Raw genomic sequence first — 26,946 nt, 5'->3', positions numbered from 1 at the left:
CAATTTGATACTTGATTTTGATTTCAATATTCAGTTTGGTAGCTAATCTTTTCCCATTTGATGCTTGAGTATTTTTGTCCTAGTTAAGTACTTAAATTTGGCTTCAATATTCAATTTGATACTTGAGTTTCTTTTTTATCCAAAATTAAGTATATATATATTTTTTACTAAAGCACAAATGTCAAATATTTATTGGGTTATGCGATGTCATTAAGTCTAGATGCCAAATTAAATATTAAAATCAAACTCAGGGATAAAATTAAACATTAAAATCAAATTTGAGTACCATATGTTATATTCACCTTTACATTGGGTTCCCTCAACATTGAATCTTGCCATTCATCCCAACGAGGCCTTAATAAATTTATGTTCAGGGCTTGATTCCATAAAAGCAAAAGCCCAACAAATTGATGGCTGGAATGAGCCACTAACCACCGACTTCGAGGGCTTAAGAAATCAATGATTGGGCCATGGCGTTGATTATGCCAACATATCCACACTCCACTGTGTCTTTTATAGTTATTCATTCGGTTTTAACAATTGCCCTTTTCCATCTTCTTCCAGTTTCAGGTGGGGGTTTCGTTTTGACACGGTCTATCTGTTGTTTTACCCATTGGCCAATTGCCATCACTTAAAAATTTACTAAAATTTACAGCCAATCTCTCCTTTCTTTTTTCAAAAGAACCATGGAATCGCTTTTTATCATGATTGTTTATTTATGCCCATCATTCCTAATCTTCCAGAAACCCCAATTTTATTGTTTTCTCTAACGATACCTAGTTTTGTTGTTGACCCTGCAGTTTTCTTAACACATGGATCTTCAACAGCTTGATCCCTTGCAAATTTCAATCCCGAAAGCCTCGAATCCCTACAGTATCATAAACAATTCCTCCTTATGGCTTGAAATCCGTCTCTTTTACGTTCGGATAGCGCCCTGCGTAATCGATAGCGCGCCGGACCACCTCACCCTCTGCTACCTCCGCCGCGAAATCGGTTTCTCCTCGAAGTCAACGGCTCTCGTGTCCCGGCTTCCGATTCCGCTTCGTTCACGCTCCGCCGCGACCGTCTCGACCGGGAGTCGTCGGAGGTCACTTATTTGAGCACCGATAGCGTTCGCGTCACCGGAGGGTTTGAATTCGAGGTGTACGAGAATGAAAAGATGATGTTGTGTGGCTCTTTGGAAAGGATGGAAGGGGAATGGAGCATGGATTGTTATATGGCGGCAGCGGTTAAGGAGCCTGGGTATTCTTCGTTTTTCCAACGGAAAAAGGGGGTTTCAGCGCCGGGCATTGAAGTTTACATTGCGGGGTGTTCCGCGGGTGTGCCTGTGATATTGACGAAGACGATAACAGTGAGTCCTTGGAGGAAAAATGGGTCGAGGCTTAGTTCGACATTGGATGCGATTCCTGAGGATGAAGAGATTGGCAAAGGGAATAACAAGGGTAGTAATGGATTGATTAGACACCGGAATTTGCAGGTAAAATTGGCATTGTAACTGATCATAAATTAATAATGTAGATTTAGATTCCATCATGTTAAGGGAATTGGCATTATTGCGTGAGAACCCTTGATTGCTTTTAGAATCTTATAACAGAGTTTAAGATGTTACTTTATGGCATTAGCATATGAATACTGTTATTGCTTTTATTTATAAGTATGCTGAGTTGAAATTGAAATGTTGCTGCCTTTTTGTTGTCTATACATGATGGGAGGTTTATTCTGGTCTTAGAGAGTAGGCGTATACAATGTTGTTGCTTTACCTGTTTCGTTATAAAAGCATTCTGTTGTCTGCTTCGGTCGGTATAATGATATTGGATTCTTCATTTGTAACTCCCAGTCCTTGCCACAGCTTGTTTTCTGCTTGTTAAGCACGCTGAGTGGTTTAGGGTATTCATCAGCCGTTCTTAGTAAACTTTTTCAATTCGTCTCCTAGATTCAACTTTGAGGTTCTTTTGGGGGAAATGTAATTTTTTTCAAGTTCTGGGAGCATAACAACAACAGCTGCCTGTTATGACAATGAACAACATAGCAAGGTCTTAAAATGTAGGGTGACTGTTGCTTTGATGTTCCTTTTTCTGTTTATCATAGGTGCATTATAAGTTTGTACCTTTACTATAACAATAAGCTTCAAAATAATAATGGGGATACTGAAATGTGTTCATCAAGTGTTTTGGCAGATTCTTAGAAACTTCTTTGGGCTTTTCATACTTCTCAATTTGTCCAGAATTGGATTTCTTGTCCTCACATGCTGTTCTTTTTTTTACCATGTAGATTACTGAATCCGGACTTGAAGATTATGAGTTTGATGGAAAAATCGGACACAGCTACTACTCTGAAGACGTGTATGCTGACGAGGATGGTCAGCTTTCATGGTTTAATGCTGGTGTTAGAGTTGGGGTTGGAATTGGCCTTGGGATGTGCCTTGGGGTTGGAATTGGAGTTGGACTGCTAATGCGATCATATCAAGCAACTACCCGGAACTTTAGGAGAAGGTTTTTCTAAGATAGATCCCATCACTTTGCAGTGTGACGATGTCCTCTTTTAATTATGAAGAAGTTGAATGGAAAAAGAAATTCAGGATTTTTGTGGCAGCCTGGAAGATATCAGTGTTGCAGGCCAAAAACTATCCAAAAGCTCAAGATAGCACCTCAAACTTATAGGCCTGGTAGGTTGTTATAGAAAGTGGATAGAAGTTTCTAAAGCATCCCTTACCTTGACCGTGAACTGCGAACATACTTGTTTATATAGAAAAAGAAGACTAAAGATGAAGGACAAATAAGAAGAATGTGCTGCCATATAGAGTTGTTCAACAGTAGGTGTAATGTGAGAGTGTATATGTATATATCTATCATTCCAATTCATTAGTTACAAAAGCCGCGAGTTGTTTTCAATTTGTAATGTATTATAGTTGTATCCTGGATGAGAGAACAAAAAGTGTTCAGTTTTAAGTAAATTTGAATGAAGGTTTTTTGGGAAGTTTGATTTGATCTTTCTTAAAAGACTGCTCATGCCCTTTATACGCATATTCTGTTCCCTACGTACATGGAAAAGGGTCTCTCGCTAATCGCCAAAAACTGGGACAAAACTGGGATTTTTGAAATTCTAAACAATGCCAAGATGAGATCTTTTTCAATCAGATACGAGATGCGTTTTCAGTCGACCTTACAATCTCCATCATTTGATATTTAGCCCCTGCAAATGCCTAAATTTACACCCATAAACCCTAACCTCAATTAACCACCACCCGAGAAATACTTTTACTACCCCACTCCCTTGCTCAGTGATTCATTGGAAACAATAGCGTGGGATCCGAGGATGAATACATTCATCCCAACGACGTCGTCTGGGCTCAGATCCTCTGCCACGATGCCTCGCCGTAACAACCCTACGCCTCTCCCTTTGGTCGTTTCCCTCAACTGCGTTGAAGATTGCGTCCTCGAACAAGAATCATTGGCCGGCGTCTCGCTCTTCGAGCACGTCCCTCTTAGCCGCTTAGCCGATGGGAAGATCGAGGCCGCCGCGGCTGTCCTCCTTCACTCTCTTGCCTACCTCCCTCGAGCTGCCCAGCGTCGCCTCCGTCCTTGCCAGCTCATCCTCTGTCTCGGCTCCTCTGACCGCGCCGTCGACTCTGCCTTAGCCGCTGACCTTGGACTACGCCTTGTCCATGTCGATGTCTCGCGAGCGGAGGAGATCGCTGACACTGTCATGGCGCTGTTTCTTGGCTTGCTCCGTCGGACGCACTTGCTCTCCCGCCACGCACTTTCGGCTTCCGGCTGGCTTGGCTCGGTTCAGCCGCTTTGCAGGGGAATGAGGCGGTGCCGAGGTCTAGTGTTGGGAATAGTTGGCAGATCTGCGTCGGCCCGGTCTCTGGCATCCCGTAGCTTAGCCTTCAGAATGAGTGTGCTTTATTTTGATGTTGTGGAGGTAAAGGAAACAAATTCCAGAAAGTTTACGTCTTTATTTCTTCACCAATTGGATTTTTAACAACTAGAATCTGCTTCATTGTTGAGATTATCATTTGCTATTAATCAATTAAATTTTGATAATTAGGTGAAACAAATTAATTTAGCAAATTCTTGTCGAATCCTAGCAATTTTGTGCTTGCATGTTTTTGGAATTTAGGAAAGCTAAATCTCTATTCTTTTATCTACTTTGTCTGGGTACTTCTGGAAAGTAGTATAGAATTTCTCATTAGGAGTAGAACTTAAAATGCACACCATTTGAAAAGTTTAAGCAAATTTTTGTTCAACTGTTAGCATAATATAGCTGAATTGCTAATTTGCTATACTCATTTTGAGATGGATCTAAGGATCTTAAAGTTATAGTCTTTCTCTTATCATGTTATTGGCTAAATTTTAAAAAAATTAACTGGTATTTGTTAAATGTATTTAAAAGAAAATGATCTTCACATTTTTATGTTGGAATAAATCTCCTGTGATTCATGTTTTCAGGAAAATGGAAAAGTAAGAAGATCTTCTATAAGGTTTCCGCCAGCTGCCCGCAGAATGGATACTCTTAACGATTTACTAGCTGCAAGTGACCTTATATCGCTTCATTGTGCTTTGACGAATGAAACTGTTCAGATTATAAATTCTGAATGTTTGCAGCATGTAAAACCTGGTACATTTGCTTCATATTTTGAGATCTCTATTTCATTTTCTTTATTTTTTATTTCATCCCTTTCTTTTGTCTAAATTTGTTCCCCTTTGGGGTTGTTTCATTCAGGGGCTTTTATTGTGAACACTGGCAGCAGCCAGCTCTTGGATGATTGTGCATTAAAACAACTTCTCATTGATGGCACCTTAGCTGGGTGTGCTCTGGATGGAGCTGAAGGGCCGCAGTGGATGGAAGCATGGGTATGAAACATATCTTAGGCTATGAATTCAAGTGTTGCTGTGGTATGCTGTTTCCTTAGGAAGGTAGTCGCTAATCAAATTATGATAACATCTTTGCTTCAGGTGAAGGAGATGCCCAATGTACTGATACTTCCACGAAGTGCAGATTATAGTGAAGAAGCATGGATGGAGATAAGGGAGAAGGCTATCTCTATGTTGCAATCATTTTTCTTTGATGGGGTCATTCCAAAGGATGCCATCTCTGATGAGGATGAGGAAGAAAGTGAAATAGTTGATGAAAAAGGACAATTTAGCATACAAGACAAAGAAAGTGCTTTGCAGGGTTCTAGTGCTGAACAGTTGATCAATGAGATTCAACAAAGTCCTGAAAGCTCCCTTAAAAAGGATTCCAATCAATCTAAGCAGTCTAATCAGAACCCAAGTCCTGGTTTACCTCATAACATTGCTGCCAAATCAGAGGGGAGACGCAGCAGATTGGGTAAAAAGGCCAAAAAGAGGCAGGCCCGTCAAAAAACCCTACAAAAATCAGATGAGCCCTTGATATTAGAAAAAGAAAGTACTTCACAAAGAGAAGATGACACTGCTATGAGTGGCACTGATCAAGCACTAAGTTCTGGTTCTCAGTCTCCAGAAGGCTCAAGAAGTAGGAAAACCCCTATAGAATTAATGCAAGTGTCAACTTCTGACCAGCTTCTTAAAACTAGCAAGAAGCTAAGTGAAGTGTCTGGTGATAGTCTGAAAGATGGATATATTATAGCTTTGTATGCAAGAGATCGTCCTGCACTCCACGTGTCCAGACAAAGAGTTAAAGGTGGTGGTTGGTTCCTAGACACCATGTCTAATGTAACCAAAAGAGATCCTGCAGCACAGTTCCTTGTTGTCTACAGAAACAAGGTTTGTTGGCAGGAACTTGTGACATTTGCAATTGGTCCTTACTTTCTGCCTTTACTTAAAATTACTATGATGGATGTATTTTGAATTAATTAACTACAGTTCTGAGCCTTTGGGCCAGCGTAGCTGAAATTTTTTTTGCATATTTTTCAGGAGACAATTGGTCTACGATCTTGTGCTGCTGGTGGGAAATTGCTGCAGGTAACTTTACTAATTATTACATTGTTCGTCAAAGGATTGCTTTTTCTCTCAGTAAACCTAACTATGAATTCTCTAATTTATTCTGCTGTAGTTGGTTAACATATTCTCTAAAACTGAAACAGGGTTTCTCTCTGAGTTGTTCCTCTACTTTTGTTACTTCTTACGAGGAGTAGTTACTCTTAAGAATAATGCAAGTCCTATGACATCATTAGCCTAGAAATGATGGTGGACTTGTTTTTGGCCCCAAAAGACAATTCTGACGTTTACTTTAAATACATTGAAATTGCCATATCATTAGGTCAAAGTAACAGATTTCAGTTGCAGTTTATTAAAAAAAAAAATTCTTGTATTGTGGAGGAACTGAATAAGAATGCTGCTAGAGCAGTTGGTGTAGTGACTAGTGAGAAAGTCTTCCCCCCCTCCCCCTCCCCTCTCATTTGTTCTAATTTTTTATCAAGTTTATGCTTTTTGATGACTCACTGTTTTGTGCTGTGATGGCAGATCAACAGAAGAATGGAATTTGTATTTGCTAGTCACAGCTTCGATGTTTGGGAGAGTTGGACATTGCAAGGTCCTTTGGAGGAATGTAGGCTGGTCAATTGCAGAAATCCTTCAGTAAGTTCCCTATTATGTCGGACTATATAGTATAGTCTGACCTTAATCTTCGGTACAGGCATTTCTCTCTATAGATTTTGTTCCCCTTTGTTTCCATTGCTCTATTATCTTGTCTCATTTTAATTTGATTGAATGGCAGGCGGTTTTGGATATACGCATAGAGATTCTGGCGGCTATAGGGGAGGATGATGGGGTGACTCGCTGGCTCGATTAGATTATGAACACATATATATTTTTTCTTTTTTTTTTGGGGGGGGGGGTTTACTTTTTTATGGTCTTGCTTGTGTTTGTGGGTTTTAATCATCTGAGTTTGCCTTTTTGCCAATTTGAACAGTGTGTAAAGCATTGTTTTTATTTGTTTATTATGATTATTATATTCATTTTGGGGGGTTGGGATATTTAGAATCATAATGTTAAAGGTGGTTTGTTGAGGCTAATGATGTAATGAAATGTGGTTTACGCTAGAGGTTTCCTTGGTTCTACTCCAAAACCAAAAGCACCTGTGAGTGTCAGTTCTTATTGTATTAGTAGGGTCTTGGGAGATGATGCGCATGAAACGTGCCTCAGTGGTCCTCCATCTCTAAGTTAAGTTAGTTGGCGTTTGGAGTACACTGTACAATTGTGAAAGCCCATTCACTCACGTGACTTTATTTCCATACTAAAAAGGAACTTCCATTTCAATTTTCTGACCTATCGGAGCAATTTGTCCATGCTTTACATCAACGAAACCATTCTTTTACAACAATGCCCACTTATTTTCTATTCCATCATCATTTTTTCCTTTCAATCACATCTTATACCTTTTACATCAAGCAAGCTAGCTGCCATGTGGATCACACATGTTGAAAATATAAAATAAAGCATACATTAAATTGGTATTTTATTTTGTTTGTTGACTTTTAATAGGATTGAATTCAACCTTGAATTACACGAAGCAATTACTTGTTACTGTCGGGTTGGCAATGTTTAAAGGTAAATCGGCGTCGTTATCAATTGTTTTGAGCATACATATTTGGTTCGTAGAAATCTGGGTCTAGGGTTTAAGCAAACAATCAGAAAAGAAAAATGGGAACGTGGAGGATAAGATCACGCTGTTTCAGTTCTGACTTCTAACCTATCGCATGCGTGTCTATTAAATTTTCATTTTTCGGGGGTAAATTGTGCTATTAGTCCCTATACTTGTATTAATTTTAAGATTTAGTCCCTCTACATGAAAAGTTAAAAAAAATTAATATTATTAATTTAGTCCCTATACTCATCATCATTATTGAATTTTCTGTCAAATTTATCAATTTAGTAAATTTTGACGGAAAATATTAATATTATTAATAATTAGGCCGAAATTTTTAAATTAAAAAAAAATTAAAAACCTAACTTTTTAAATATTAAAATAGAAAGAGTAACAACAAATTTTAACTTTTTTTTATAGAAGAAGAAAAGTAAGTATGCTTTTGGCTGTTTATTTGGTGCATACTAGGAAGGGTGCAGCTGTAATTTTACCTTTGGCGACATTTGCGGCACATATGGCATCTATGTACTACCGCCGCCGTTCAATTGACGAATAAAACAATCATAAATAATAATTTGCGATGCGGATTCAGAATTTAATTGGTTGGGGTTTTTAATTTTTTACTTTGACTCGGAATATCGTGCTTTAATTTTCTATTACTTTTTTATTAAATAATTTCTAATTAATTTCATCTTTTTATTGACATTTATAAATGTTATACGTCAATAACTAGAGGCTCGGGTTCTAGAAAGAATCCGAGCCTCCAATCCACGACCCGACCACGAGTAAATAATAAGGTGAACCAGCTTTCAAGACAAGGCTATAGACCCACCTAACGAGAACCTTGCGGAAGCTCGTAACATTAGTCCGCGGATCCAGCTCGCAAGGTAAAGTTGCAAACCCAGCTCGCAGGAACCTAGGGAAGATGGCAGTCTCACTTCGCATACGCCCAAAGGACTCACTGAAAGGGCCACGTATGTCGTAGGCCATCCAGACTTGTGTCCAGTAAGTATGAAGTTTGCCCAGAGCGCCAGTCCCAAAAGCAGAAAAGATCGCGTACTCAGTAGATACGTGCCCAAACCTGGGGTTCGCAAAGAATGTCAATACCAGAGGAAATATGATGGGCGTCAAAACCACCAAAAATAATTCCTACAAAATAACTCTAAATAGTAGTAAATAGTGGTAGTAGGGTCGAGTCCACAGGAATTAGATGTTATAATCAACTTTCGTGTTTAACTTGTAACCAAAATTTTTGTCGTGTCAAAAGTCGTGCCCACGACTCCAAACGGACTTGCACAAAAAAATAAACAAATAAATCAGGGAGTTTTGAAAATGTTTAGAAAGTAAATAATCGAATTAGCGTAAATAAATAAATAAATAATATTGGAAATAAATTTAAATCGGGAAATAAATTTGGGTTTTTGTAAACAGAGATAATAAGCCTTAAACTTAGACTTAGTAGATTCCGGATTAAGAATCGATCCTCAAAAATTAATCTTCTCCTCCAAACGATAAGCTGGTTATAGCAGTTAAGAACATCTTAACCACCAATTCTTCCTCTTGTAGCTGCAAACCAATCATTACCGATTATCTTATCGGGATACATATGTTCCCGATTCAAGATTCTGGCAGCCTTGCGCTCTAAAGAACCCAACTCGAATTAACGGTCTCATTCGCGTGGGTCGTTTAAACCCGATCACTTTTTCCTTGATTTGTTCTCGGAGATCTGAATACAGCACAACCAACTTGTTTCTCCAACTGTCAGCAAACACGACTCCAACCTAACATGCACTTTTTAACTTGAAATCGAGTTAACTTTAAAGGATGAGTTGTCAATCCCGATACTTATGAAAAATGTGAATACAGATTAGAAGAATTTTTAGCACGAATAAGTATCTCACGATTTCCGACCGGAGAGAACACCAGCCTAAAACTAAGATGGAATTTAGTGAAGCATGAAATTATTCATGCTTTATAGATTTTGAAATGTGATTTGATGATGATGGTGAATAATGGGAAAGAAAGGTACTTGGAAATCAATTAGACCAATTTTGAAAGAACAAAGAAATGTCAATGGAAACAACAAGATATTCACGTCCAATTCGAAAGAAAAAAGAAAATAATTCTATTCAATTCCAAATTGAAATCAGAATGTAGAATTAGATGTGTCTTTCCTAAGTGTATTAAGGCCCTATTTATATACATAGAATTTACTAATTTTGGCCTTAATCACTTTAACATAAAATTAAATAAAAATAAAATAAGATTCTTTTTTCTATTTTTGGCTTTTACAAAGTAAAAAAAAATCTGATGAGTCATTGGCTTTCTCCACATTTTTTATTCAGCCTCATTTCATTGATTGTGTTTCAATTTGGTCATTTTCTGCTCGTTTTTGTCTTTTAGCATCTCAATTGCATCCCTAACAAGATTAAAACATAAAAACACTAATTTATCAAGGATCAATCCAAAAAATAAATCGAATTAAACACAAAATGTCATGCAAATTAACATGCTATCAAAATATAATCAAGACAAGGTAGTGAAGCCCTGATATGAGCTGTAATAATACTTATAACCGTATATATAAATACTTCAACATTCCTATCAAGACATAAGAAAAATATTACTCAACAATTGGTGCGGTAAACTTAGACAGATTTCTGATCATCAGATTTTTTCGAATTTGATTAAGTTTCTTCATTTCTAGAAACAAATGACTCACCCGAATGAAAATCCCCTTATCAATTCATTATTAAGACAGGCCAGAGCGTTAGGTTCCGGTACTTAGCATGACGAAACAAACTTATTCGTCAGTTAGTTCGCTAACAGACCGAAAAACTTTGATAATGCAATTTATCAAGAAACCTCCATACCTTTGGATTTGAACCTTTCTATCAGCCAAGGGCCGCCATTTCCTCTCATCTAAGAGGCACCCCCAACAGTTCTTGCCATCTAGGAGCAAGTAAGGCTCATGAGGGAATAGGTGGTCTTTCAGGAGGCACAATTCATAGAGTAACAGGCCTTCTAGTAAGAGTTGTTGAAACAGAACAAAGAGTTGCAAAGAAATATGCATATTGATAACTCCGATCCCCGGGGCAATGTAAACACATAGGACAAAGCCCCAGCGAAATAATGGCGAAGCAAGATGGATGAGCTGAGGAGGGACATGCAAATGTTACATACTGAATCACAAGACATGGACTGGTTATTCTGTTTTAATAACTCACTGGCCACTAAAATCGTGGCAATAGGCTTATTACGCAACTTCAGTGTCCCGAAAGATATGTTCAAGGGAAGAAAAGACCTTTGAGCTCATCTGATGCAGTACAACGACTATATGAACATGCTAGGAGCATCGGACACAGCGAAGTGTAAATCTTTTTCCACAACAATTAAAAGAAGTGTCAAAGACTGGTACTTCTCCCTTCTACAAGGTTCGATCTGAAACTTCTCACAGTTAGGTCAAATGTTCTTGGGAAGATTTAGGGCCCATAGTGCAATCATGAACATACATATGTTATTGAAAAGCATGTTCATGAGCGAGCATGTGCGAATCTTATAAGAAACATTCCCAATCCTAAGAACTCATGGCATGAAATCGAATTCGATGAAGTTTACTTTTAGGGTGCGAGCTGGTAGGTTCTTAGGCTTTATGATTTCAGAAAAGGGAATAGAGGTAAACCTAGAGAAAATCCAAGAAATCATGGAAATATCCCTTCCGCAGATAATAAAAGATATACAATGTCTTACGAGAATAGTAGTAGCACTGAACAATTTATCTCGAGAATGGCAGACAAGTGCCTCCCATTATTCAAAACTTTAATAACCTCTTTCTCATGGACAGAAGAGTGCCAAGCAGCCTTCGAGTAACTACAACTATACCTCACTCCCCTCTACTATTGAAATCGTCTCAGATAAGAGAAACACTATACCTATACTTAGTTACCTCAGAAGAGACAACTGCAGTCGTATTGGTTAAGTCAGAAAGTGTCCACCAGTTCCCGGTATACTATGTTAGCTAAGTACTCCAAAATGGCGAACTAATGTACTAAAAATAGAAGATTGCATCTATGCTCTGGTTGTTGTAGCTTGCAAATTACGACCTTACTTTCAAGCTCATCCAGTTCTTGTGGTCACCAATCAGCCTATGAAAGAAGTACTATCTGTAACACCCCTAACCCGTAACCATCGTCCGAATATGTTAAAGGGCATTACCGGACTTGTAACTCAGATCAGAACTGTCATAAACCAAATATCATCTAATTTCAATAATTATAAGTCATTTATATTCAATATGAATTTAAATCGAGCATACAAGGTATTTAGAACCAAATTAGTAACATATGAAAGTTTCTGAACTTAGAAAAATTTTCAACTTTTCAAAGGTCATACGCCCGTGTGAATAGGCTGTGTGCCTCACACGGCATTAAACACGTCCATGTGTCTAAGCCGTGGTGAAACAAGGCATACATACTAACTTGTCCACACGGCCACAAGACACGCTCGTATGCCTTGGCCGTGGTCGAAATTGACTTAAGTCACACGATTGACCACACGTCTGTGTATCAAGCCCGTGCTTAAGACTGACTTTAAATTGTAGGACTACCCAAGGGGACACATGGCCATGTAACATGACTGTGTGCCGTACACGGCTGAGACACACGCCCGTATCTCTGCCCGTATAGACAAAAATAGGCCATTTGAAAAGCCAATTTGCCACTCAATTTAAGTCTTCCCTACAAGCATCATTCAAGCATCAATATACTACATTTTCAGTCAAGTTCAACTCTAAACATGTATCAATCAATCCATAATATCATCAATCAATTTCATGTTCACTTTCTATACCAAAACATACCAATATCACATGCCAAATTCATTTACTCATACATGATCAACATATCAAATTACCATATTAATCTTATACCAAGATTATACCATACATACATACCATAAAACATACTTCCCAAAATGAACTCATATCATGCCCAAATATACACAAACATTAACATCTTTAGCAAGCCATTTTCGTATGGCTACCTATAAATACACAAGTCAAAATGAACCATCTCAAAACTAGCCTATACATGCCACATTACCAAAACTTAAAGCTTTTATTTACCGAAGCGATAATCGAATAGTGTGATGATGTCTCCTCCAACTTTCAAACCGAGCAAGTCTCTGAAACTCTATAGACATAGGATAATACACAGAGTAAGCTTTGAAAGCTTAGTAAGTCATAAGCAATTAAATCATTTCAATGATATTTATAGACCAATATCGCTAAACCGAAATTAACAAATCTCAATCAAATATACATTCATTGTACTCTTAAATTCATGAAACCACATTAAATAATTCACTTAACTGATTTAATAATGAATGTATACCCCCACTTTCAAACTCGACTAACAACTGTTAGCTCATTCATATAAATCAAACTCACACATATTCATTTCATCGCCGACCAAACCATGGTCATTTATTACAAATCATACATAAAGTTATACCAACTTCTTTATAAACACTTCCAAACTCGAAAATCCATAATTTTCTTATTCACATAAACCAAATTTACATACATGACTCATATAGTCAACTCAACCATTTTGATTTCATTATCTGTCCAAGTTTTCGAACCAAGCATTCATACATCAAAGCCATGTCTTACTTTTATTCCACATCTATAATCTTTTAAATAGCATTAATAATGCTATCAAATCCAACTCATTTCATCATTCATTTACATAATTTTTCATCTACTTCATACTTAACATCATCAACCACATAGGTTCCGTACATACATGTACCATTATGTTCTTATCTATCACATTTATCACTCCAATGCTTGAAACACTAATTCATTCGATCGTCCTTGAACATTCAACGAACTCGCACACTTAGTGCCAATTAATTAGCTGAAACTATAATTGTATCGCACACTTAGTGCCAATACATTAAACCGAACTTACATCGGTATCACACACATAGTGCCCTTTTCTTAACCAATGCTGTTATAATCTTGCACACTCAGTGCCATTTTAATAGCCGTAGCTATTTCATTTATCGCACACTCAGTGCCTCAAATTCAATTCACATTTTACATATTTCAACTTCACAATTATATTTCTTAGCAACTCAATTCAGCACATATAATGCACATATATTTTAATTTAACAATAATTATTTACTTATGAACTTACCTCGTACTAACACGAACGGACCGAAATGACTATTCGATAATTTTTCACTTTTTCTGATCCAAATCCAATTTCCTCATTTTTTAATCTAATTCAATAAAAATTTAACTTATTTAATAACATATTTACTCAAATTCATCCAAAAACACATAAATGGGGTAATTACACTTTTACCCCTGATATTTTACATTTTTGCAATTTAGTCCCTATTTCACAAAACACAAAAATAATCAAAATTTGACTACAGCCATGCTTGGCCGAATTTTACCCAATCTCAAATCAGCCATACTTTTCACTTTATTCATACTTTTAACCACATAATTTCATAATTTCACAAATTAGCCCATAATTTGCATTTTTACTTAAAATCACTTTGTAAAATATGTAAAACTATCATCTAACTTCCATATTTCATCATCAATCATCAAAAAAACATGAATATTCATCAATGGAAACTCACAAATTCATCAAAAAATACAAAAATTAGAGTACGGGCTAGCTAGAACACGAAGTAACGATCACAAAAATATAAAAATCATCAAAAACCCAGCTCGAAACATACCTCAATTTAAAAAAACAAGGGCCGAACCCTCAAATGCTTTCATGGCTGTTTCTTTTCATTTCATTCGGTGGAAGATGAAAGAATATAACATGATTTTAGCTTTTATTTTATTTATTTCTAACTTTAATAACCTATTTACCTTTTTTACCCTTTAAAAACATTAATAAATACACCAAATGCCACTCCACTAACCTCCAATATCTCATAAATGGGCTATTTACCAATTAAAGCCATCATATTAAAAATCCAAGGCCAATTAACACCTTTAACTAATAGCATGCAACTTTTACGCTTTACGCGATTTAGTTCTTTTTACCGAATTAACCATTTAAACGGTAAAATTTCTTCATGAAATTTTCACACAATTCTAATATCATACTGTAAATATTAAAATAATAATAAAATAAATTTTTCAATGTTGGATTGTGGTCCCAAACCCACTATTCCGACTAGGGTCTAAATCAGGTTGTTACACTATCTAAGGCAGATACTTCAGGAAATGTAACAAAATGGAGTACTGAGCTCGCTAAATATGAAATTGACTTCACCCCGTGAACCACAATAAAAGGACAAGTGCTGGCTGATTTCATAGTAAAGTATTTCTTTGGAAGAACTGTCGAAGCCGTAGGTAACGTGGGTTAAGATTTGATATTCTAGATAATATATGCCTTGTAAAAATTGTAAACTATGTGAACTTTGATGAATGTTAACAACTTGATCTATTGCATTTATAACAAAGCATGACATGCTAATGATTCAATGAGTTATATTTTATGATGAGGCATCACATGTTTCACATTTTATACTATAATTGCTCTTTCATTTGTTGAAAGTCGTTTAATAACTAACCACTCATCAGAAAGTACACAAGCAACTGAAAATCCAAAATGTTAGCTAGTTTACATTGATGGTTCCGCAACCAAAATAGGATCAGGGGTAGGAATACTGATAATCGACCCCAATGGCAACTAGTGGCAGTATGGATTGTCATTTAGGTTGCAAACCTCGAATAACTTACTAAGTATGAGGCATTGGTATCAAGATTGCAATTAGCATGCCAACTAGGAGCAAATGATCTAATTGTCCACAAAAATTCACAATTTGTGGCAAAGCAGATGAATGGAGAATACGACGTGAATGAAGCAGTGCTGAAAAAATATTATAAAATGGCAACTCAGCTGTTCAAAGGATTCAACAGAGCCCAAATTAAGCATCTTCCGAGAAATGACAACACACGTGCTGATGCTTTGTTGAAATTAGCATTCTCTATCATCATCGAACAAAGAGGAAAAATCCTGCTAGGGCATAGGGAAACCTCAAGTTGTGACGCACCTTAAGTACTTTGCATGGCTCAGAAGAAGACCTGGATGACACCAATAATCTGTACACTCTAAAGCAAGCAAGACAACCAAGACATGAAAGAACTTACAAAATTACCTTGCAAGGTTGCGAGGTATGCCATCATCACAAACCATAAATATTTGCTAAACTCCTAATATATGAATTGCATATTTGAATGCTGCAAGCTTATTATGTGATGAATTAAGACAGCATGTTTTATCTTACGATTAATAGATGCACCCTTTTGGAGGGTGTACTGTATAGAAAAGGGTTTTCGCATCCATTATTGCGGTGTTTATTGCCATCTGAAGAAGATTATGTTATGAGAGAAATCTATGAAGGAATTTGTGGCGATCACTTAGGAGGTAGATTATTGGCCTGAAGTCTATGAGAATGGCCACAAGTTAGTTCATACGTGCGATTCCTGCCAAAGGAATGCCAAAGTCCAGCAACAACTAGCGGAGCCCCTCTAAGTTATGACAAGTTCATGGCCATTCGCAACTTGAGGGTTGATATCCTTGGTCTATTCCCTGTAGCCATAACACAGAAAAATTCATAGTAGTGGCTGTAGACTACTTCACCAAATGAATTGAAACAGAAGCTGGGCAACCATCACATAAAAACAAATGGAGTCTTCAAGATACCTCGTACGATCATCACGGACCATGGCATATAATTTTAGGGAAAATTCAAAATATTCTATACTGACCTCCAAATAGTTTTGCCTTAAAGCTCAATAAAAATGCCACAAACCAACAAATAAATGGAAGCAATAAACAAAAAAATTCTAACGGCCCTCAAGAAAAAAACGGGTGAGGCTAAGAACTCTTGGTTAAAAGAGTTATCGAGAATTTTATGGGCTCTATGAACTACAGTCCACACTGTAACATTAGAAACAACTTTCTCTCTGGTCTACGGTGTGGAAGCTGTAATCCCTGCAAAAGTTGGTCTAAGGTCGCATAGAATATAACACTTCAATGAAGAAGCTAATCAGGAGGCTCTCAAACTTAACCTCAACCTGATTGATGAACTTGGAGACGCAATTGAAGTTAGAAACACAACGTGTGCCCAACAGGTAGCTCACTACTATAATTCCAAGGTCAGAAACAAACAGTTTCAAGTGGACGACCTTGTCTTAAGAAATACTGAGAGCCTACCTACTTCTTAACGAGGAAAAATGACCCTAAAATGAGAAGGGCCATATAAAGTGATAGAAAAAAATAAGTTACGAAGCGTATAAACTAGCAAGAATAGAAGGCACAGCTGTAGCGTGAACTTGGAATGCCTGACATATCAAAAAATACTATGTATAACTCCTTACCCTATGAATGAAAAAATTTCCCCAACAATGTTCGTATGATATTAAGGTTCGTAGGCAAGGAGCCGCAACCTCTAAAACAGTTAGCGAGAGCAAAGCTCCTAATTGTAACATTAAGGTTTGCAGGTGAAGAGTCGCAACCTCCAAAACAATTAGTGAGAGCAAAGCTCCCAGCTGTAATATTAAGGTTTGCAGGCGAAGAGCCGCAACCTCCAAACAGTTAGCGAGAGCAAAGCTCCAACTATCGTATTAAGGTTCGCAAGCGAAGAGCTACAACCTTCAAAACAATTAGTGAGAGCAAAGCTCCCAATTGTAACATTAAGGTTCGCAGGCAAAGAGCCGTAACCTCCAAAATAGTTAGCAAGAGCAAATCTCCTAGCTATAATATTAAGGTTCGCAGACGAAGAGTCGTAACCTCCAAGACAGTTAACAATAGCAAAACTCTCAGTTTGTTATCTTTCAAAATTTTCTTAAGTATAAAACAGCTCGTGGATTCACACCCCCAGCTATGTTAACTTTCAAAATTATTGTTAAAGGTCATAATTAACGATCTTCGAAGGTTCTTCATAAATACTGAAAAAATTGTGCGATAAAAATAATTAAAGTTGCAAAGGCACAAAAACAATGACTACAAAATAAAACATGTTCTCATTAGAAAATAAACAAAGTATAGAGTATTCAAAAAATCAAGGCATGTTATCCCTATCTACGCCTCGACAGACAGTATTATAAGGAGTAACATCATTGTTCGCAGCAGAGGGAACCACATCTTTAACAGGATCCTCCTCAATATAAAAATCTAGAAAACTCCTCCAAGTTGACACAAAAGAGTCTCATACGACACCTGAGGGACATAACACATCAAAGCCCAGCGAGCTTATATCCACCTCTTCGAGAGCATCAAAATCCATCTTGCAAACATCAAAGGGACCAGCAACGACTGCGGCGTGGAGAAGAATGTTTATCTTCAACTTCGAAATAGAACTTAAGACATTCTCAACTGTCTTTTTCTTAAAATTCTCAAAGACCCAAAGATGTTTGATAAATTATAAAAGTAATATATTTTAATCTCGTTCTTAATGCGTTTTTGGATGATTAATTATACAAATTAGTGATTTTTGATGCTCTTAATCCTTTAAATTTATGTTTCTATACTTAAAAGAGTATTTGGGAGCAAAAAGTGAGCCAAAATCAAACAAATAGAGCTGATTTCAAGAGCCACACGAGCTAGGCCTTTCTACATGGGCTAGACATATGGCCACGTGTTAACCCGTGCCGATTTTGTAACTCGCTTCCCAAACACGCCAAATGACACAATTTTTAGGCTTTTTGAGCATTTTAAAGTCTATAAATACCAAATAGAAGAAAAAAATAAGGGAGCCATCAGAGAATATTGAAAAAAAACAACTTGAAGAACACCATTGGAGCTAACTCTGAAGTAGATCCCAATCAAGATCGAACACCTCCTTTTAATTTCTTTTGAAGTTTTTTTAGTTTCTTTGTTTCTTGTGGTTTTTTTTACTTTGAGATGTTTTATTCAGAATTATGAACTAATTCCTTTGATACATAGGAAAGATGAAACCTATAATGAATTCTAATATTTGATTTCTATTTTATGCAATAAATACTTGATTTTTGTTCTCAATTATGTGTGCTTATTTCTTATTTTAATATTTTTGGGATATTAATTCATGTTTAATGTGCTTAATTCAATGGAAGAAAATTCCTTATTTAAGAGTAGATCTAGCATAATTGAGTGGAGTTGCATGCAATCCTAGAAATAGGACGACATAAATCTACCAGATTAGAGTCAAATCTAATAAGGGAATCCATAAATCGAGTTAATGCGATGATAGGGGTTTTAATTAGAAAGAGATTTCAATTAATCAACTTAGAGTCAGTTGCTTTTGTTCTCAAAAGAGATATTAGCATAATTTAGGGATTTCTACGGATCAAGATACCAACAGAATAAATCGTTTAATTTAGATTCATAATAATATATGAAGTCTAGGTGGATTTTTATTAGGTACTGTCTCTCTCATTGGTTATAATTCGATTATTTTTCTGATTTATTCTCTATTGAGTTCTTAGTTAAATTAGTTTAGTAATTTTAGTTTAAAACCCATCACTCTAAATTGTTGACTAATAATAGAAAAATAGTAATTACTAATACTTTTAGTCTTCATGGATACGATATCTTTACTCACCATAGCTATACTATTTATCGATAGGTACACTTGCTTTTGTTGTATTTTTAGTTAGTCACGTGAGACACATCAATGTTCCCTGATTGTGCCTTCCACTTGATCTTGACACTCACAAATAATCCTATCCGTTTCGGCTACATGCTCTTTTGTAAGCCTGTCCAACTCAGCTTGTAGAGCCTCTTTACTTTTCTTTCCAACAACCACCTCACGCTCTAACCTATTTGCTTTAGTCTCTACTATGGCCAGACACTCTGTGAGATATTCGTTTTGCTTAAGGATGACTTTATTTTCCTTCATCATCTTACGATGCTGCTTGCTAACTTTCGTTGACTCTGTCTTAAAATTCGCGAGCTCTTTTTGATGGGCTTCTTCATACCTTAGTCCAACCACATTGGCCTCAGAAAGTAAAAAATGTAGAAAGGAACATAGGCTTGAGGCTGAAGGTAGTTGCGTATTGCTTGGCCTAATAGCTTTTAGAATTGAGGCTTGCCATCTGAGGGCTGCTACATCAAGGTTATAAGGGTACTCATGCGCGCTCAAGTCCCCATGCCAAGGAAATGAACCTTCATTACCCCTAATTGGCGTTCCTCTAACGACGTGCATAAGAGGAGAAATACGAGCAGTAGGTGAAGGGGTAACATCAGCATCAATAATCAGTGAACTAATGGGGGGAGTAAAAGATGGTAAGTTTACCGGTAGAAAACGTTTAGGACTCAAAGCTTCTTCAATAACCCCAACAAGATCTGTTCTTTTTTTTACTACGACGCTCTAGTTGTGCAATATTCCTTTCCTCTTTACTTGCATAGCTAATACGCATAGCCCCTGAGGTGGTCTTATGCTTCTTGCAAGTATCACCGACTAAGGAATCGATGTCCATTACCTCGTCAAGTTCAAGAGAAAGGCTATCAGTCCCACTTGAAGTATATTTGGACCCTTGATCAATTCTTGCACCAACAATAACCTTGTGATCAGTGGGAGCAATTAATAAATTAATATCTGACCCAACAACCCCTTTTGCGTAAACTTAGGTAAACTTAGTAAAAGTAAACGGACGAAGCTTCATCTAACAAAAGTGGTAGATGAAGTTAAAGGGCTTTGCCATGTGACGTAACAGTATCTGGGTCAATTGATCGAAAAAGTCATGAGGCCAGGTAACCCTCTCAGGCAACGCGCCAATTGACTGAGCGACCTCTTGTTTATCACCAGGCCTTCATCTGCTAGGGCTAAAACCCTCCAAACAATATCTAAAGAGATCCCTCACAGTAATGAGAGTCTCTAGAGTCCGCGAGCTACCAATGTGAAACTTCCGAAACTGGGTAACAACTTCATCTGTAGTAAGGCTTCGTTGAAATGTACACATATCCTTACTAGGTGAGGATTATCTTATAAGAAATCCAAAGTCCTTGCCAAGTATATTGCGAACTCGGACGTACTTTCTTTGGTTCAGATGAAGGTTAGAAAAATGATTTCGAATAATTGTTTGCACTCTCTTACGAGGAGAAAAATAGTAGAACCCTAATAAATCCTTCGAACCATGACCCTTCAATTGATACAAATGCTGAAAAACAGCGAGTATAGGTATCTCGCCACACTGACTACAGTCAAGGAAATACGTTATGGCAAGCCACCAGGAAAAGCCTGAAAGTTGGCCGAGAGCAATGTTGTAGTCATTTAGAAGGCTATAGAAGAAAGAGTGCAACGTTAAATGAAACCTAACCTCCAATGTTCGCCGGATAGCTCATTTCCAAAGGAAAGTTTATAACTATTCATCCGACTAATCCTAGCTATCATTGGTGGCCTCACACAGCCAATGTGACCCATTTGGAAAGGAAAACTCATACGCGAAATTGGGAAGTTTTATTCTTCGCACCGACAGGACTCGTTCTAGCTCATCCTGTTTAGTGGTGCATGCATAAGATTTCTCTGTCACCAGAGTTGGAGTAGACCGACGGACTAGGACAATGCGGTTACCAGCTTCTCTTATCCTCACCATGCTATCGATAAAAGAAGGAAACATAATTTTTAAAAGAAAAAGTAAAATTTCTAAAAATTACCTCTGTTTTGATTGTAGAAAACGCAAAGAGTGGAGGATTTAGGATTCAAAAATATATCCTTTTAAAGAAGAAGTCCCATTCCCGCCTTTTAGACAATTCGTATGATAGCCCAGATGCGAACAAACGTAAACGATTCAATATTCAACAATCAGATACGCATACGCGAGAACCACTTGCGCACGTGGTTGAACAACCATTATGTATCACAGTTTGCAGCGTACCCAACAAGTTGCATTTAATCATGATGTGATGGACCTAAGGAGTGCCATTTTATGACACCCCTTAGGCCTACTTGAGGGAGAGTAGATTGTTATACGTCAATAACCTGAGACCCGAGTCTTAAAAAAGATCCGAGCCTCCTACCCACGACCCAACCATGAGTAGACAACAAGGTAAACCAGCTCGCAAGGCAAGGCTATAGACCTAGCTCGGGAGAACCTTGCGTGAGCCCACAGGGCAAGGTCATAGGACTAGCCAATGGATCTAGCTCGCAAGGTAAAGTTATAGTCGCAGGAACCTAGGGAAGAGCGCAATCTCACTTCGCATATGCCCAAATAACTCACTAAAAGGGTTACATATTCCGTAGGCTATCCAGACATCTGTCGAGTAAGTATGAACCCCGCCTAGAGCGCCAGTCCCCAAAGCAGAAAGGACCATGTACTTTATAGACACGTGTTCAACAGACCTGGGGTTTGCAAAAAATGTCAGTACTAAGGACAGAGAATGTTAATATCGAAGGCAATAGAATCAAAACAAAATAGTGGGACCTTACTATGAGCTGTAATTATACTTATAATAGCATGTATAAATACTCTAACATTCGTATCAATAAAACATAAGAAAAATATTACTAATAATAAACAATTTATTTAATTTCCAATCATTCATTATATTACATTTGACAAAATATATTTTATTTTTTATTGATTTGTTTTTAAAAAAATTAACTTTATTTAATAATCCAAGTACAGGACACAAGTACCAAATTTCACTTTCTTTTTTCAGTCAGAAAATACCTAAACAGCTAAATCCAAGGTGTACGGGCAATACCAAACCGGTAAAACTTGCCCCTTTAATGGCGGTGGAGTATCCTAACTGCCTTACTCAGTAAAACCCCTTCTTTTATTAAAAATAAACAAATTGCCAGAATCCGCCACTTGTCCACTTCCATCAATCCTATGGTTAATATTTCTCCATTTGTACGGTCACTTCTCACCCCTTCTTTAGGTAAAATCCAGAGATTTGATTTTCCTATATATAAAAAACCACGAGCTTGTCAGTTCCTCACCGCATTTCGTTTCCCACTGTTGTCTGACTTTCCAAAAAACCTAACTGAAAAACAAAAACAAAAATTCGAAACTAAAGACTCAAATTGAAATCAAAGAGAGAAGCTAAGCTAAAGATTGCGAATTGCTCTTTCGGAAGTTTTCAAGCTTATGGTGTCCGTGAACCCCAACCCAGCTCAAGGTTTTTACTTCTTCGATCCGATGAATATGGGTCTTCCTGGTGTTAATTCAGCCCCGCCTGCCAATAAGGTGGCGCCGCCGCTTCATGTTCCACCTCCTCCTGCCACCTCCGGTGCTGGTAATACTACAGTGTATCCGGAGGATCCCAGTAAGAAAATCCGAAAGCCTTACACTATTACCAAGTCTAGAGAGAGCTGGACTGAGCAGGAGCACGAGAAGTTTCTCGAAGCTCTTCAATTGTAAGTAAATTTGTTACTTTTTTTTTAATTTTAATTTTTTATTTTTCTTGCTGAAGCCTACGGATTTTTGTGATTGATTAATCTACTTTTTGGTTGGTTTTGAAATTGAATCGAGTGAAGGGGGACACAGTCTATTCTTTTTTTTTTCGATTTGATTTAATTGTATTATTAGGTACCTCGGAATTAGGGTTTTAAATTGGGAGTTGTTAATTAAAGGTGACTATGTAGTTATAATGTTTACTTGTAATGTTTTAGTGATCATATGGTACATTTTTTGAGTTTAGCTGGGCGTGACCATACCGTAAATAGGTCCATGATCGTAATTTATATCCCAGTTTGCACTGCTATTATTCATTTGCAAATCATCTGGTTTTTTCCCTGCAAGAAATGATCTTGTTTGGTTGATAAGTAACTGGAATAGGATATTGATTTAAAATCTTTAAATCCAAGTGTGTGGGATTAAGTTAATTGAGTGCATACAATTTAAATTAATACTAGCCCCCAAGATACTTTTACACTGAGCAAGTTTTTTGCTTTACATTTTAGATGCTTACTTTTTATCTCTTGGTGCTGATGTGTTTTTTTTTTTTCACATTACTCGTTTTAGATTTGATCGTGATTGGAAAAAGATTGAAGCTTTTGTCGGGTCAAAGACAGTGATCCAGGTAATTTAGAAGATGTCTTGATTTCTTTCTGTAACTACTAGGCTATATGTTGTCTTCAACATGTTTCTCTGATTGTTTAATGGATGTTCTTGGCAGATCCGTAGTCATGCACAGAAGTATTTTCTAAAGGTTCAGAAAAATGGGACAAGTGAACATGTACCTCCCCCTCGACCAAAAAGGAAAGCAGCTCATCCATACCCGCAAAAAGCTCCCAAAACTGGTCAGTATGGCCAACATTTCAGTATCATCTATATCTTTTTTCTGGGTAGTTCTTGATCTTGAATTGACCCTTGGTTATTTTTGCTTCTGTATAGCTTCTGTTGTACCCCAAGTTGCTGGACCATATCAATCTTCATCTGCTTTGCATGAACCTGGTTATACATACAGACGAGATTCATCATCAACACCTGGAAATCCAGTTGCCACTGCATCTTTGTCTTCCTGGAGTTACAACTCTGTGCCGCCTGTCACTGTGTCTCAAGTGACTAAAGGTTTTTAATTGTTTCTGCACTGTTTTTACCTCATATTTCTTCTCAAATATTAAAAGTATAACATGTGGTCATGTATTTTGTAGATGATGCAGTGTTAGCTGGACCAACTATTGTGCATAATTCTTGTTACAGTAGCAGTAGTGAAAGTACTCCCAGAACTTGGTCATTTGGTGAAACAATTGATAGAGGAGATCAGTGGAAGCAATCTAGAGGTTAGCATATTATTTCTACTTTGAGCTTGATGATAGCACTATTGGACCATGTTTCCATATCACATGTCCAGAGGAAATATGTTTCTTCATTCATGCAATTTCTAAAAAATAATGGCATCTATGCTGAAGCTTCATATAGCATTTTTAATCATCTACTATGACTTGCCTCAACTAGGATTTTAATGCCTACTTGTGATTACTGAATTAAGTGCTTGTCATCAAAAGATAAGTCTGATTTGTTTGACATATCCACTTACTTATTTTCCCATCAATTTAAGGTTTGTTTATTGTTAGAAAAATATTCATGTTTCTCCATTTGCAAGAAAATGATCATCTTGTCTCATAGGCTTACATGAAGAATTCTAGCTGCCTTATGATGAAGAAACAACTTATTTGACTCTGGGATTTTTTGGATTGTATTCTTCCCTTCTGCTTTTCTTTTTGCTGTAAACGTTGATGATGTTATGACCTACTAGGTTATTCTGAATTCTGTTGCTGCTGTTTTTAGTTTTTCCCATATTTACAGTACTGAAAATAAACATGTTACTTGTGGCCTTTGAATTGCCTAGTTTAAACAGCAAAATGCTTGAATGGGAATTATTTATTTTCTTTTTTTGTTGTTGATTGAGCACTGGATTATCAAGAACACGTGATAATAAGTGTCTTCTTGAGTAGTTCCTATCATCACATCCTTAAGTTTCCTTTGTCCCATTGATGATAAGTGTGCTTTCTATACTGTGCAGTTTTGCCAGATTTTGCTGAGGTGTACAGCTTCATTGGCAGTGTCTTTGATCCTGGTACAAGTGGGCACTTGCAGAAGTTGAAGCAGATGGACCCAATAAATTTGGAAACTGTATGTCATCCAAATGATATTAATAATTTTATTTTATTTCAATTGGGGTGTGTGTGTGGAGGAGATTGGAGTGTCATATGTTTACTTAAAATCCTATGGTCAACTCAAGCTGCTTTATTTGCCTCTTTGCAGGTATTATTGTTAATGAGAAATCTCTCCGTCAATTTGGCGAGCCCTGATTTTGAGGATCATGTAAATTCTTGTTCCTTGTCTTGAGCATGTTTTTATATCCACTGTTGGCTCATACATACTATATTTTATATTATGATTCAATTTTTCATGTTTGAATCTGAATTGATTACTGTTATTTCTTATCTTTGTTTTAGTTTCTTATAATGCCATCCTGTGATATTGCTTTAGAGTTTTGCATATCTACTCTGTTCTTCTCCACATTGGAGGTCTATACTTCATTGAATTAATTCCGAAAGAGTTCAAGACTTATCAGAAGTCTGACTTTAATTCCAAAAGAGTTCAAGACTTATCAGAAGTAATTTATCAAAACATCATTTCTTATGGATATATTTTGATCATAAATCACCATCGTCCTCTTGAGTGTTATATTTCTTATCCACACTTGTTTGACTTCTCTCTCATTCTGGCTTCACTTTTTGAGCCAAGGATGTTGTCATTACTGCCACCTCTGGCTTAGCCATACTCTGCAAAAGAAAATGGAAACTGGTTATTGCCGAAAGATTAAGCCCAACATCTATCACCTCAATATATAGGTTTCATTCTTTTCTAACTAATAACGAAATCAATGCAGAGAAGGTTGCTTTCAACATATGATGCAGGGTCCGAGGGTATCAAACTCGGTAGTCCATACAATGATGTTCACACTCGGAAATCAGCAAGTGCAGTTCCAACAGCATGATAAGGTACAATCCAGTGTTCCCAAAACAGTGCACTCCCTTTTCTTTTCATCGTTGACTCATTGCTCATTCCATGACCTGATTGAATGCCACATGTTGCAGATAAAAAAGAAATCGAACGCGTTAACTTGCTAATTGCGGTTAGATTTGTATGTATGTGTAACATAGGTATGATGTTCCCAGGACTTGGCAACTTAATATCATAGCTTGTAAATACACTGATGTCATCTCTTATGTACCGTGTGTATATCATACAAAAGTCAACCTGTTAGAGGCTACCGTGTGTATAGGGTTTTGAGTGCTGCTTTTCTGAGTTTTGGCTGTATATATTTTTTTTCAGAATTCCTTCTTGGGGTTTTGATAGTGTAATAAAGTTAGTTTCGGGTGTCTTTTTTTTTTGTTTGCCACCATTGTGGGTACACTGCTCTGCAGTACCAAAAACATTGTTCTCGAGGTTGTTTTACTCTTTCAAGTTATAACTAAATTGGATCACGTATAGCTGAATCCATCATTTTGGGGTATTATGGATTATGGATTATAATAGCAGAGCTGCAGAGCTGTTAATATCAAATCTGGGGTTCCAGTGATGGAGAATAATCCTATGTTTTATTTCTTTAGGATCTTTGTGTAATTATTTGTTTCTTTAGTTTCCAATTGTTTAATTCAACAAATCGAAAGATGCGAAAAATAATATACATGGTTTTTAAACTTCTAATGATAAAAAAATAAATTAATGAATTTTTAAATTTGCAATTTCATAAAGATACATTTTTTTTTGGGCAACAGTTATAGTTGAAAGAGAATGAGAAATAAGATGAAAATTTAAAACATACGGTTAGTTTTTAAATAAGTAATTAACGTTTTTTTATTATTAAAAAACTAAGAAATTTGAATATT

General features: G+C 36.9%; 2 protein-coding genes and 1 pseudogene across 2 annotated transcripts; all 3 read left to right on the top strand.

Moving 5' to 3' along the window:
• The first annotated feature begins 511 nt into the window (after positions 1 to 511).
• On the top strand, positions 512 to 2,976 carry LOC107940389 (uncharacterized protein At1g01500-like; annotated as a pseudogene).
• A 327-nt stretch (positions 2,977 to 3,303) lies between these two features.
• LOC107940388 (C-terminal binding protein AN) lies at positions 3,304 to 7,244 on the top strand. Its single transcript, XM_016873810.2, has 7 exons — positions 3,304 to 3,924; positions 4,452 to 4,620; positions 4,726 to 4,856; positions 4,959 to 5,750; positions 5,901 to 5,948; positions 6,450 to 6,563; positions 6,703 to 7,244. The coding sequence occupies exons 1-7, from the start codon at positions 3,316 to 3,318 to the stop codon at positions 6,775 to 6,777; spliced, it is 1,938 nt and encodes a 645-aa protein (XP_016729299.1). The 5' UTR covers positions 3,304 to 3,315; the 3' UTR covers positions 6,778 to 7,244.
• Positions 7,245 to 22,532: 15,288 nt separating this feature from the next.
• Positions 22,533 to 26,055, top strand: LOC107940393 (protein REVEILLE 5). The gene is made up of 8 exons (XM_016873814.2): positions 22,533 to 22,959; positions 23,567 to 23,624; positions 23,721 to 23,844; positions 23,939 to 24,115; positions 24,199 to 24,327; positions 25,071 to 25,180; positions 25,313 to 25,372; positions 25,944 to 26,055. The coding sequence occupies exons 1-8, from the start codon at positions 22,691 to 22,693 to the stop codon at positions 26,049 to 26,051; spliced, it is 1,035 nt and encodes a 344-aa protein (XP_016729303.1). The 5' UTR covers positions 22,533 to 22,690; the 3' UTR covers positions 26,052 to 26,055.
• Positions 26,056 to 26,946: the final 891 nt, after the last annotated feature.

The sequence above is a fragment of the Gossypium hirsutum genome, chromosome A08 (assembly GCF_007990345.1).
Source record: "Gossypium hirsutum isolate 1008001.06 chromosome A08, Gossypium_hirsutum_v2.1, whole genome shotgun sequence".
NCBI classification, from domain to species: Eukaryota; Viridiplantae; Streptophyta; class Magnoliopsida; order Malvales; family Malvaceae; genus Gossypium; species Gossypium hirsutum.
This window is presented reverse-complemented; position numbering and strand designations above follow the sequence as displayed.